The sequence below is a fragment of the Equus quagga genome, chromosome 2 (genome assembly GCF_021613505.1).
Source record: "Equus quagga isolate Etosha38 chromosome 2, UCLA_HA_Equagga_1.0, whole genome shotgun sequence".
NCBI classification, from domain to species: Eukaryota; Metazoa; Chordata; class Mammalia; order Perissodactyla; family Equidae; genus Equus; species Equus quagga.
This window is the reverse complement of record NC_060268.1, coordinates 117,357,150-117,370,702: the sequence shown is the minus strand read 5'-3', so window position 1 is coordinate 117,370,702 and position 13,553 is coordinate 117,357,150. Positions and strand designations below refer to the sequence as shown.

Genomic DNA, 13,553 nt, shown 5'->3' with positions numbered 1-13,553 from the left:
TCTTATTGTCAAATAATATATAGTCCTTAAAATTTTTTTTTCAATGAATTAAAACACATCAACAGAATTGTCAAGCCCAAGTCTATACATAAGATGCTTGAGCCCATGAATTTTCCAGGGGAAATTCAGACAACAGCAGGCAGAAAACACACACATAGGTACAAGTTTTCCTGCTGTGATCAAACACCACAACCCCAGAAGTGCGTGTGCAGGAATTCAAGTGGACAAAATGCAAAGTGTTCAAAGTACTTTGAAAACAGATTCATTCACACATGGTTTTAGATGGAAAAAGTTTCTGCACAAATCTTCTGAAATATACTATGTATTATGTATTAGGACCAGCTCCATTAAAGAGCTTCAAGAGATAAACAAGCAATATATGGAGAAAAATTCTGCAAGTAAAAAGAAATATAGCATAAACCCAATCCTAATACAAATACTGTTATTTCAGCTGCAACAGTAACTTCTCACTACATTCAGTTATGTATACATTTACAAACATACATTGCTTCCAAAGACTCTACAAAATATATTTACACAATTAAGGCTGTAAAAATAGAATACAATTAAATCATGAATAAGGAAAGAAAGTAAACATACCAACCACCTACAATTACTACCAAACTGAGGTAAACATAGCTTTGAGTTTCCTAAAAGTCACAGTAAAAAGGGGAAACATATCAGGTTAAGCCATTTTCATTATATAAAGGTAAACAAGTCAGTTCCTCAAAAGAGAAAATTTTTCTTGATGCTTAATAGTGAAATAAAATTATTGAAAATAAAAAGCAAAACAGGACAATGGAAATGCCAAAAAGCGATCGCAGTTCCACGATTCTAATATAAATACTGTCAAACCAAAAGAATTTGCTACACTGAGGGCTAGATCACTTGCATTTTTTAAATCTCTGGGGCCTGAAATCCTACAGACCTACCTTCGGAACTTATTCCCATAGGTAACTAACTATACACAGAATGAGAGAACACTGGGTGAAGGACACTTCCATTCAGCATGGTATCCCTCACTCTATTACAGAGAACAAGAACAGTCAAGCGCTGTCAGTTTTCCTATTTCACCAACCAGTTCAACAACTACTTATTTAACTTTTAAGTTCAATGTTAGACAGCCATCGCGACAGCTACAAAGTAGTTAAAAAGTGTTTGCAGAACTGGCAACAAAGACTCTCCAGATACCCTCCGGGTTCTACCAACTTTCCACTCTCGGCGCCCTCGGCGACGTGAAAATAAGCCCGATGCGGGAAGCAGAGCGCCGTTAGTACGCACGCAAAGGCCGCTTACGCGCGGCCACATGCTGAATCCTGCCCAGCAGAATGAAACCAAGTAATGAGAGTCAGGAGAGAGCAACAAGGAGCGATGTGAGAGGTCGCCGAAGAAGAGAGTCCAGTCGGCTCTCGCCCAGCGCTTGCTGACTACGGGAGAGGCCAGGCCCGCGGCGGAGGGTCGTCCCTAGGCAAGGCGCTCCCCTCGAGGTGGGCCCCAGGTAGGGGCCGAGGGCCTGGGCAAAGGGCGTCCCCAGGTAAGGAGCTCACCTCAGGCCCCGGCTCGGGTAGGGACTGCTTGCGCGAGCGGAGGGTCGGCCCTGGGGCGGGTGCTCACCTGGAGGTCGGGCCCACGTAAGGGCCGCGGGCGGGGGCAGTGGGCCGTCCTCAGGTAAGGTGCTGCCCTCGAGGCCAGCCCCGGATGGGGACCACGGGCGGGGACGAGAAGAGCGGCGGCTAGGTCGGCCTCCGCGCGGCCCACCACGTGGGAGCGGCCCCCTAGCCGCTCCTTCCGCTCGACGCCGGCGGCGCGAAGGGGCGGGGCGGCGCGCACGCCAGGCATTGCCAGCCGAGCACCGAGGCGCCTCGCCCATTGGCGGAGACAGTTGCGCGTCGGAGGCCCGAGCGCCCAGCCCGCGGCCCGCTCCGTGTCGGTCAGTCATGGAGCGGCGGCCCAGAGCCGCGGCGGAGGCGGCGGGGCGCGGGGCGCGGGGGCCCGGCTGAGGCGGCCGTCGGAGCGAGACCTGCCGCAGGGACGACGGAGGCGGAAGCAGCCGGATCCCGGAGGCGGCGGCGGCGGGAGGAGCCGGAGCCGCCTGGGATGTTCAGTGAGCGCGGGGCGCGGGCGGGAGGCCGGGCCGGGGAGGGAGGGAGCGCGGGAGCGCGGAGGCCTGGGGGGTGGGGGCGCGCGGAGTCCCGCCGGCGGCGGTGGGGGCGGGGTGGGGCGGGGCGGGGCTCGGAGCGCGGGCGCGGCCGCTGCTCCGCCCTGGGCCTGCAGTCCCGGCGGCCGGCGGCGTGGCCTGTAGTCCGCACCCCCTGGGGGCTCCGCTTTCCCGCCCGGGGTCCTGCGGGGCGGCCTCGGGCGCTCGTCGGGAAGGGTCCTGAGTGCCGGGCAGCCAGGCGGGAGCACAGGTCCAAACCTCTTTCTTCATTTAAGGAAAAAGGAAATGTCTTTGGCCGAACTCAAGATTAAACTTCGCACATGGTGGTTGTGAGCGGAGGGGCGTGAGGTCGACCTCTGCATGTAACAGGGGAGGTCTCGGGTCAGACTAAGTGTTGCTGGAGGATCCGACCTGCAAGGTGGCCTTGGAGGTTAACTCATGACAGCGTGTAAGGTTTGTGCGCCTAGGCGGTCCTCGCGAGGCTCCTGAAAATGTGTTAGGTAAGGCGTTGGTCCGAAGTGAGCTGATGGTTAGAAATAGGGTGTCATTTTAGACTTAGCGGAAGTGGAGTACAGGAAAGCTTTATGCAGTTCTCCCATCAGTTGTGAAAGTGTCGTTATAATGCGGATCTCGCAGCTTCTGTGGTTCTGGGATCTAAAGGTAAATCTGCCAATCCAATGCGGCTTTCGTCTTAAATTACCTAAACTCTGACCTTGCAGATTGAAATCTTAGAATGGTAATTCCCGCGAATTAAACAGTTGGGCGCCGTGTTGGGAAGAAGAGTAAGGGCGGAGTTCGTCTTCTGTTAGGTGATAGAAATGTATGAAATACCTGAGTTGTAGGGTAGAGGGAGGACACCGCAGCCGTTCTCCAGCCTTGGTCACAGCCCTGCTTGAAAATGGGTGTAGGAAAGGGAGATTGTGCCGCATCTTAAACTCCAAGAAGCTTAATATAGTGGATGGGGCTTGATGACTACATAGACCTAAGGTTGAAACCATGTAACTATTTGTGTAACTTCTGTTAACCTCAGTTTTATTCTTCTGTAAAATGGGATAATGACTGATAACTTGAAAGTGGACCTTGGGGCCGGCCCTGTGGCGCAGCGGTTAAGTGCGCACATTCCCCTTCGGGGGTCCCGGTTCCAGGTTAGGATCCTGGGTGTGGACATGGCACGGCTTGGCACGCCATGCTGTGGTAGGCGTCCCACATATAAAGTAGAGGAAGATGGGCATGAATATTAGCTCAGGGCCAGTCTTCCTCAGTAAAAAGAGGAAGATTGGCAGCAGTTAGCTTAGGGTTAATATTCTTCAAAAAAAAAAAAGTGGACCTTTTAAAGGGTACCAGAAAAAGGAATAATGGATGTGAAAATGCCTGAAATATAAAAAGCACTCTGTCAATATTAACTATTAGCTACTATAATTTCCTGGGTTTTAGCAAGATACTTTCTAGATTCCTTGTAGGCCAAAATTTTTTTGTGTTATCTGTGAAGCATACTAATTTTGATTTTTTTTTATGAACTACAAATCCCTCCTCCCTTGAAAATCACTGTTAAATTAGGAAACGAAAAGGTGGGCTTGCCTTGAGCATTTTTCTTTGTCATCAACAATAAATCAGATTAGTATGTTTTGGAATAGTTTTGTTGGTCCTGCCTCTAAATATGAGGTTTCTGTGTGCTTCTGTGACTGTGCAACTGGGTAAAGGCCTCACTTAACTGCTCAGTAACTAGTTTTTTGGGTTTTGTTTTGCAAACAGATGTCTGTCACAACACCTATGAAGGGCATCTCGGGAGAAAGGGAGGGTTTGTTTTTGATGATCTATTTTAGCTGGAAGAGAGCCCTAGAGATCCTGTGTTAAACCAGCATTACCCAGGGGACAGTACTAGAAGTAAAGCTTGCAGCCTCTCTTCATGGGGCACGCAGCTTCTCAGGTAGTAACTGTTCTGATCATTTTCTCAGCAAGCATCTGGTAAGCCTTCACTATTATGTCCCCCAAAAAGCCCCTGATCTAATGTAAAACCCTTTGGGCAGCAGGACACTGTAAAGAGTGAGAGCTCAGACCCTGCAGCCAGTTGGCCTGAGTTCTCGTCCCAGCACTGCAGAACCTTGGGACAGTGTCTGACTTCTTTGGGCCTCAGCTTTCTTGTCTGAAAAGTGTTAGCTTGCTTACAGGGTTGTTGAGATGTAGAGGAGATAATCTATGTGCAGCACTTGAAATAGTGTCTCGCCAGTGGTGTATGCTCAGTAAGCGTTAGGAATTTGATAGTGGTGGTGTAGGAAACAAAGAGTATTGTGAGTGCTGTAATAGATGTTTGTTCCTAGGTTCAGGGAGTAGAGGGGGCCACGTTAAAGGAAGCTTTTGGGAGGCAGAGATGAGCTGAGCTGTGAAGTCTGAGTGGGATTTAGCTAAACCAAGCTGGAGTGCCAGTGTAGGGGTACCTCCAGTTAATGGAGGAGCCTTGACCAAAGCCCCTGGAGGTGAGAGGGTGGGGTGGTACTCACCAGATAGGTAAGTGAAGGTGGATCAGAGTAACCTCCAAATGACACAATGGAGATTGAATTTTTTTTATCCTCCACACTGGTGGAGGCAGTAGAAAGTTTTTAAGTTGATTACACATAGCCTCAGAGTAGCTTTTTGGAAAAACTGGGCTTACCTACAATACTGTGGCATTGTATTAAAAGTAGGGAAGGCTCATCCACCTGTCCTGGCAGCTTTGTGTCTGCCTGTGACTCCAAAAGGAAAATGACTACTTAGCAGAGACAAGCATTTTAATCCAAATCTGGAAGCTGAGAGAGCACTTACAGAAGGCATGAAGAAACCCTTAGGTCATTCCAGGCAGCCTTCTCTCCTAAAAGTTATCTTCAAGGGTATTCTATATGTGCCTGATGACAAGGCAAGGTTTCCCGCAAAAGTGTCCCTCTGAAAAGAGGATATCACCTCATGTTCAAACCTCTCCTATTGAAGGACACTCAGTTACTCTTGGAACAACAAGATGCTGTTTGGGAAACACGTATTGGGCTGAAACAACCTCATTAGATGCTAGTTTGGGATATTTATACAATCAATAAGTGAGTGATGAGTGAAAAAAAGTTCTGCCTACCTGAATGGGGATTGATGGCTCGGGTTAAGATTTCCAGTGAGTGCATCATGAGGATTCACAAAGTGCTCGCTCATAGCCGATTTGGTAGATGCGAAGGTGGTGTGCTCTAGAAAGTGGAATTTGATGATTCAGAGCGGCTTAAGTGACCACAGAGACTCTGGTGTTGAAGATGAAAGTGAAGAGTTAGAGTAAAATTGTTTCAGGAATTAATATATTGCCTTATATATTTTTAAGTACATAGATGTAAGCTAATAAATTAAAGATTATAAACAGACATTTGACTATTTCATCTACAATCCTAAAAGATTTTTTTTGTTAACCAAAAACTTTTCTTCCTAATTTTCTCATTGTAAGAGTAAGGTTGTCTCAGGTTTGAACTTTCCTTTTAAAGTTGGATGTTTTAACAGAAATTAATTGCTACTCTGTTTCTCTGCTGAAGCAAATTCCCTTTTCTCTTCTCATTTTTTTAACTTTTAGATGGTTTAAAGAATGTTGTATACTGACAAAGTTTGGAAAACACTATAGAGAACTTCCATTCATAATTCTTTGTTTAGCAGTCGAATAAAATCATCTTCTGGTAAGATGTCTTGAAATGTATCTATATCTTAATCACTTTACAGTGTTTGGTAATAATAAAAGGTTGCCCTGTTTTTAGTAACAAAATACTAACTTTTGGAAATTTGATAGTTTAGTAATCAGAAGTGTTTTGCAAAACTTTGTGAATTAACATTTTGAAGCTAAGATAGTGATGCTTTAGTTTCACAAAGTAATACCATGGTCTAGAACTGTGTTGTCCGCTACAGTAACCGTTGGCCTCGTGTGGTAACTTAAATTTAATTAAAATTAAAAATTTAGTTCCTCAGTTGCACTAGCCACATTTTACTTGCTCAATAGCCCTTTGTGGCTGGTGGCTACCATACTGACCAGTACAGACCTAGCACATTTCCATTATTGCAGAAAGTCCTGTTGGACAGTACTACTTAAGATGAAAAATTGAAGATCACTCCACTCTGAGACACACACAGATGTTTCAGTGTCATTAAAGTATCTCTGAAACCTCACTTGCTGCATTTGAAGTCAGTTTCAGGGAGAACTGTAAACATAGGGAAACATTTCTCCTTCTTCTCTGTTTCTTGTCTGCAGTAGTGTTGCCAAATAGAGTATCCATGAAGGTTTTCTCTGTGAAGTCAAACAGTAAATTATGCGTTTTGAGTGAGAGAGTGTGCCGTACTCTTCCATGTTAATGAGGTTTTGTAGAGAAATAATTTCTCTGTCCTGTAAATAGTATTAAAGTAGGAACCAAATATCTGTGGCTTTTTTTGGTTCATAAAAATTCAGAGAAATCATGAGCCTAAAGTAAACTCTCAAGAATTCCAGGCAGAAGCTAGACAAGGCTTAGTTTATTTATTGTTTGTTTGTTTGTTTTATTTCAGAAAGACTGGCCCTGAGCTAACATCTGTTGCTCATCTTCCTCTTTTTGCCTGAGGAAGATTGTGGCTGAGCTAACATCTGTGCCAGTCTTCCTCCACTTTGTGGGATGCTACCACAGCATGGCTTGATGAGCCGTCTTAGGTCTGCGCCCGGGATCCAAACGTGTGAACCCCAGGCCACCAAAGCAGAGTGCACAAACTTAACCACTACACCACTGGGCCAGCCCCTACTCACTTTATTTTTAATGTGAGTTTCAAAGATGAGAAAAGCCCTGTCCCAGAGCCCCCTCCATCTGTTTGGGGGAACTAAGGAACAGTGATGGCAGGAGTGGACAGCCTGTATTGGCAGTTCGGGGTGGGGGGGGGGGGGGATTTTGGGAGAAGCATAATCAGATTTGTCCTTTACTCTGCCTGCATTCTAAAGGGTGGTTTGAGGTAGTGCTAGAAGTGGGAAGATACTGGAGTAGTTCAATTGAGAAGAGATTTGTGCTGTGAAATAGTAGCAGTGAGGATAGGGTAGCAGCAGTGGCTCCAAGAGAGAATCCTGTGTAGAATAGGAGTTACTGGCTGCTTAGAAGTGAGAGGGAGAGAGAGAAAAGAATCGTAAGATGATTGGGTTTTTTTGCTCTAGTGGTGGGTGGTGGCACCATTAAGCTGACTAGGAAAACAAGGAGAAGGACGAGGTCTTAAAGGAAGATAAATTTGAGCACAGTGAATTTCAGATGTTTGTGACTTCTGGGTAGACATGTCTTTTAGACTTGAGCTCAGGAAGGTGATCTGACTAGAGACTGTAAGTCTTGGGTAAGTAGTGTGATGATAGGGAATGTGAAGAATGAGAAGCAGACCAAGAATGGAAGAGGAGGAGCCAGAAAGACACGTTTGCAAGAGAGAGAGTGTTTCAAGGGAGGAGGTATGTTCAGCAGTGAGAGACCATGTAGGATAGTGTGGAAAAGTGACTGTTAGATTTGGCAAGAGTTGAGGAATCTCAAGTCTAGTAAATAGCCTGCTGAGATAGGGAGTAGGCTCATTAGCTGGGTAGGGAGACTGGTGCAGATTTGGAATGGTGAGGGTGGGAAGCTGTAAGGAAAGAGAATAGTTGACAAGAAAGACATCATGGAGGTTGCCACTGGTGGTGGAGAAAAGCAATTTCTAGTGACATCTCCCTGCCTGGTTGTATGATTTCTGCTCCTCCTCCCCCCACAAAAAAAACCCTCCAGGTTCTACATTGCAGCCTGAGCTCCCAGCTATGAGCCTTATTCGTGTGCCATTTATTTCTTGGGACATGATGGAAAAGAGCACAGCTTCAGGTGTATTCATGTCAGTCTGTGATTGAGCAAAAACTGAATGTGAAAGGCCATTATAATTTTAAAATTATATGAGGTATGACTGAGTCTAAGAGTAGAATGGCTCATTTATTTTTCAGCTGTGATTTATATTTTCACAAAGCTAATTGAATACACTTTATCAAGATGATTAATGCAAAAGCTTAGATTTTTAAGTCCTACTTAGAATGACCTTTTGATAGCTATTACACCCGTCTAGACTGCTGCAAGTAAAGAGAAGAAAACTAATATTTGATTACCTAGTAGGCACTTTACATGACATCTCATTTAACAAAAAATACAAAATAATTTTTATCTGTTTTTAAGAAAAAATTTACAGTTGGAAAAAATATATTTACTTAGGAAAAAACCAAACACCTAGCAACCTGTCAGTATACTCAGTTGGGGAGCTGATTTGAGGATGGTGAGTTTACCTGAATTTGTTTTCAATTCATCCATACTCAAAGCTGCCACCTTATATCGAGGGGCTGCTGTCCATGAAGTACTCTACTGGCATTTCATGGAATTGTATAGTACTTAGCCCGTGAAGTAATGGTCTTGGGGGTGTCCCTCTAAGCACCCCTCCACTAACCATAGGCATTGAACATAAGCGAATGGGGTTAGGATGCAGTGAAAAGATTTACTCAGCTGCAGTCCTGTATTATTATCATCATCTTGAGCGTGCATGGGTTCCCTGTATCTTTGCTTCCCGTGTTTCTGTAGTTCGGTATGAAGAGTGTAGCTGTAGTTTTTCCTGCATAGTTATTACTTTGAGACAGGAAAATGATCCTGTCCTGATTTTATATAGCAACTTTGTTGAAGTATTAGTTAATCAGTAGGCAACTGTTGATATGTGAGAAATAGATACATATTGTGTCAGAATCCTCATTTTAATTTCCAGAAATACTAATAATGTGACATGAAGAGAAAGAAATGTGGTCATCTATTTTTACCTTTAAAAGTTAAGATATTTTATGTAAATTGAAAATTATGAGAAATCCTGAAATTTTAAGAAAGATGAAATTATATCCAAACTCAATTTAAATTTAAAAGATTTTATAATTATGGGAAAAGCTAAGTAGGTAACTTGAAATTGCAGTATTAATATCATGTCTGAATCTCTCAAAAGACAGGTCTATTTTAAGGAGGTTTTTTAAAATGTGTCCATTTATGGCCTTGGTACTATGGAAATCACTTGGGGGAGGGGAACTGATTTCTCTGCACAACTCTTTTCATTAATTATTTCACTTGAAATATGTATGCATTGGAATCAAATCCAGTTAAGTGGATTGGGTCATGTCTCTGGTATTCTGTTGAGGGTGGCTGTAAAAGGGAGTTAATGCCAGTATTCCTGCCCTTAAGATTCTTGGACCTACAGTTGGCTCACCACCCATCCTCAGGGAAGGTCTTTTCCCATAAATGGTGGTTTGGATTCAGAGAAACGGCCATTTGGAGAAATTTATTAGAATCAGTATTTTAAAACTAGTTCCTAGCAATCCCAAATATGGCCAGTTTTTGCTGTTGTTCATTCTCCTTTTTGTTTCCTCTTTCCTAGCTTTCATTTCTTTTCCCCTCCTCCTCAGACATGCATATACTTTGTCCCACCTTGAGGGCATTGTGTCATTGCAGGGTCTATTCTCTGTCAGTTTTCCTGTGTCTTTCACATGCATGGTGTTTTCCTGGTAGAGAGGTGATCTCTTACTCTGATCTTATTTGGAACACTAAGGGACACACAGGGATACAAGCTTGAGTTCCCATGGCAACAAGAGATTGGCATTAGGAAATCTGGAAAAATTTTAGTCTCAGCTAAAATACGAGGACTCGGGCTGCTTTGGAAGAATTTGGAGACTAAGTGCTCTTGAAGTTAGATTAAAAACAGCTTTAGCAAGCAGTATTGTAGGGGTGTGTGATGGTGGGAGCTGTGGGGTGGGGGAAGGCAGAGGTCCTGGTTTGACTAGTCCTGACTTTGGGCCAAACTGGGGAAGGGCAGTACTGTCACAGTCTTTGTATGCATTTACTTTTTCTTTTTAAATAGAACATTGAATCAGAATCTCTGGGACTGAAATTATTTATATATACCCACTCACAGGAGATTCTTGTGAGTAGCCAGGTTAGAGAACCATGGAGAATCACTGATATAGTCAAACTGATGTAGTAATGCTTATTAGTAACCACGAAGAAACAATTCTCTCTCTTCGTTGATGGGCAGATAATGCTTAGAGCAGGGATCCCCACTCTCAAAGTGTCAGAATCCTTGTATTAGCAATAAAAAAAATCTTAATTAAAAAATAATCTGAGTTATCAATACAGTGAAAGACCATAACTGAGTGAGGCAAATTCCATAGTGAAAAGATGGTTCAGTATTGGAAAATAGGTTAATATATTTCATTGTATACTGAATCTCAACTGTATCAGACCCAGTCTCCCTCCTTTTTAACAAATATTTTATACTCTAGATCCAGAAATGAAAAACATAGATAATTTAATCTTTCTGTACACGTAGTTTAAAATAACGTATTTAGGATGTCCTAACATTTTATATTTATATATAGATATATGTGTTTTAGTATATGTGTCTTCAGCCTTCAGTGTTTGTCGTATGACTCTTAGAGAATTGAAAAGTGGATCTTCAGAGTACATTTTAAAAGGGTTACCACCACTTAGTTCAGAAGGATTATTTGCAAATGATTTTGGAACAGTTTGTTTGCTACAGTATCTGGGTAAAATGTTTGGTTATTCACCACACATCACACACTAAAAGAAATTGCAGATGGATAAAAATTGGATATAAATGAATTTTTAAAAAGTTTTTAAGAAAAAATAAATAACAGATTTCTGGAAAGGGAGGAATTTAGTCTTTAAAAAGAATGGAGGAAATCACAAAGGAGAAGTCCAGTGCGTGTAATTGAAACTGAAAACTTAAGCACATCCAAATAACTTACTGAAAGCACATCTTACACACACAAAAATTGGGAACCCTTGATTTAAGAATGTTACTTGGTGGGGCTGATTACATGTGTGTGGATAATGTCACATGCATTCCAAAATGGACACCATATTTGGATCTTGAAGGGGAAAATATTTTTTACACAACAGAAAATTCATCCAGCTGTTGCTGGTCATCTGGACTACAGTATTCTTTACTTCTGGCAAAGTAGTATTTGCAGCCCATGGCAATATCAGCGGTTCCTGTCATTGTTTTCTTTTTTTAAAGATTGACACCTGAGCTAACATCTGTTGCCAATCTTCTTTCTTTTTTTTTCTTCTTCTTCTCCCCAAAGCCCCCCAGTACATAGTTGTATATGCTAGTTGTGAGTGCCTCTAGTTGTGGCATGTGGGACGCTGCCTCAGCATGGCCTGATGAGCAGTGCCATGTCCACGCCCAGGATCCAAAGCGTCGAAACCCTGGGGAGCTGAAGTGGAGCACACGAGCTTAACCACTCGGCCACCTGTCATTCCTGATAATAAATTTAGTAGTCAAGGAAAATAGTTTTTCTGTGGAAGAGGAACCCTCAGATTAGCTTGAATTATCAAAAGCAATTTACCCCTGTTGAATGCATTTCCTACTATTTTCCTTTCTTATAAGAATTCATGAGATGAATTTTAACACATATGCATACCGTCTTACCATTTTGATGGTTTTCTGTACCTGTGATTACAAATAAAGAATGAAAGAGGTAAGTAATATGATAAAAATGAAAACACAGTGCTCAAATCCGTTATTAACCTCTCACTTCCTCAAAATCTGTCTATCCACTTTCTCAGTTTCTCAGGTCTTTGATTTTGTAGTGCCTCCTGCCTGCTTTTTTGGCTGGTTCACTGCTAATTAACACCTCTCACAGGGTAGGCAGGAGAAATAAAAGACCCTGACCCTGGCATTCAACTGGTCCTGTTTGCTCTTTGTTAGCATCTCTAATCAGGCAGACTGAAGTCATGGAATTAAAAGGAGTTTGGGGGCAATCTATGGGGTTTTATTATCCATGATAATCTGACTTTCCATAATTGAAGTTGTCTGTATTGTCATTGGGAAAATAGATAAAATGGAAGAGAGCACCAGGTTAGTAATGAAGAAACTTAGTTTTGTGTCTTAACTAGGTCACTGAACTAGCCATGTGCTAGTCTTTCTCTACTACTTATTTTTCCTGTCTGTGATGTCCTGGTTGTATTGGATGATCTCCCAGATCCCTTATAGTTCTGTGGTTCCCCCCGAAGGTCATGAAACGAGTGCGCACCGAGCAGATTCAGATGGCTGTGTCCTGCTACCTCAAACGCCGGCAGTACGTGGACTCAGATGGTCCCCTGAAGCAAGGACTGCGTCTGTCACAGACTGCTGAGGAGATGGCAGCCAATCTCACAGGTAACCATGGGGGCTGCTCCTGGGGGTGAGCTGGAGCACAAGAACTCATGTCAAGGTCCACAAGAAATGATTTTTCCTCTTCTGGACATAGTGCCAGATTACGCACACTGTCCAACAACCTCAGTGGGCAGCGCCAGATGAGTGGTGCTGGCTCTAGAACTGGCTGTCCTTCAAAGCCATCCTTGGATGCCACTTGTAAAAACGTCCTGTCCTAATATATCCTGCCTCAGAATTCTAAATGATTTTATCTGTACCTGAGATTATGTGTAACTTGTTCCTTCTAGAAACTGTTATCCTATGAGACCCGTAGGCTAGAGTCCCTGTCCCCCTGTTGCATGTGTCCCCTCCTGTAGCCTCACCTGTGGAAGTCAGGTTTGCTGGGTGAACAAGTCCTTTGGATTCAGTGGCTGGAAATAGTGACACAATAGATATGTTCCTAAAGCTTTTAAAATTTGTTTTTGTTTTTTGTTTGTTTTAAAATTGGATTCTTTTGTAGAAAAATTTGTCTTGAATCTATCTGGAATAATAAATAATTGTTCCTTAGCTATTTTGTGAATTCAGGTTTTTATGGGATACAATTTTCTTATATTGAATTTGTGTAGTAGAGATTTCAAGCAAGTTTTTTTTGCTTTTGTTTTTTTCTTTTCTGCTTTTTCTCCCCAAATCCCCCCAGTACCTAGTTGCATATTTTAGCTGTGGGTCCTTCTAGTTGTGCCTTGTGTGACGCTGCCTCATCATGGCCTGATGAGTGGTGCCATGTCTGCACCCAGGATTCAAACCGGTGAAACCCTGGGCCACTGAAGCGGAGTGTGCGAACTTAACCGCTTGGCCACTGGGCCGGCCCCTGGAGCAAGTTTTACTGCCGTGCTTTTAGGATGATGAAAGGCTGCTCTAAAGCCTGTGTGTGGAGTTCAAGGTTGCAGTGCTTTCTCCAGCTCAGCCCTGCTCATCTACTCAGACTGGGCCCTTCTCTCTTCTTTGTTCCTCTGCTTTCTTCTGCTCTTCTATGTATCTGTCATCACCTACTCCATCTCTTACTGGTTTCAACCTTCGTCGTGCTAGCAGTAGCTACCTCAGCTTCCTCTTTTCTTATTACCTTCAAAATCAAGGACCCAGATCCTTTATGCTATAAGGGTGTATTGATTGCCATTGCTGTGGAAAAAGAGTGATGAGACAATAAAAACCTGAG

The 13,553-nt window shown here is 43.3% G+C and overlaps 2 protein-coding genes across 7 annotated transcripts in view; one reads left to right on the top strand and one right to left on the bottom strand.

Moving 5' to 3' along the window:
* URB2 (URB2 ribosome biogenesis homolog) overlaps positions 1-1,753 on the bottom strand; it is a 33,912-nt gene extending 32,159 nt beyond the window's left edge. For both annotated transcript variants that reach the window (XM_046650226.1, XM_046650233.1), the window contains exon 1: positions 1,615-1,753. The gene's annotated coding sequence lies outside the window, so the exon portion shown is untranslated. The remainder of the gene's footprint in view (positions 1-1,614) is intronic.
* Positions 1,754-1,940: 187 nt separating this feature from the next.
* Positions 1,941-13,553, top strand: part of TAF5L (TATA-box binding protein associated factor 5 like) — a 30,188-nt gene continuing 18,575 nt past the window's right edge. Inside the window, exons 1-2 of one of the 5 annotated variants that reach the window (XM_046650247.1) lie at positions 1,941-2,104; positions 12,220-12,364. In XM_046650247.1, coding sequence (XP_046506203.1) covers positions 12,223-12,364 — 142 coding nt within the window. In that variant the 5' untranslated portion in view covers positions 1,941-2,104; positions 12,220-12,222. Of the gene's footprint in view, positions 2,105-2,281; positions 2,409-2,451; positions 2,659-6,912; positions 6,933-12,219; positions 12,365-13,553 lie in introns of those variants that run through there. The other 4 variants (XM_046650256.1, XM_046650264.1, XM_046650272.1 and 1 more) reach the window with 4 other exon arrangements.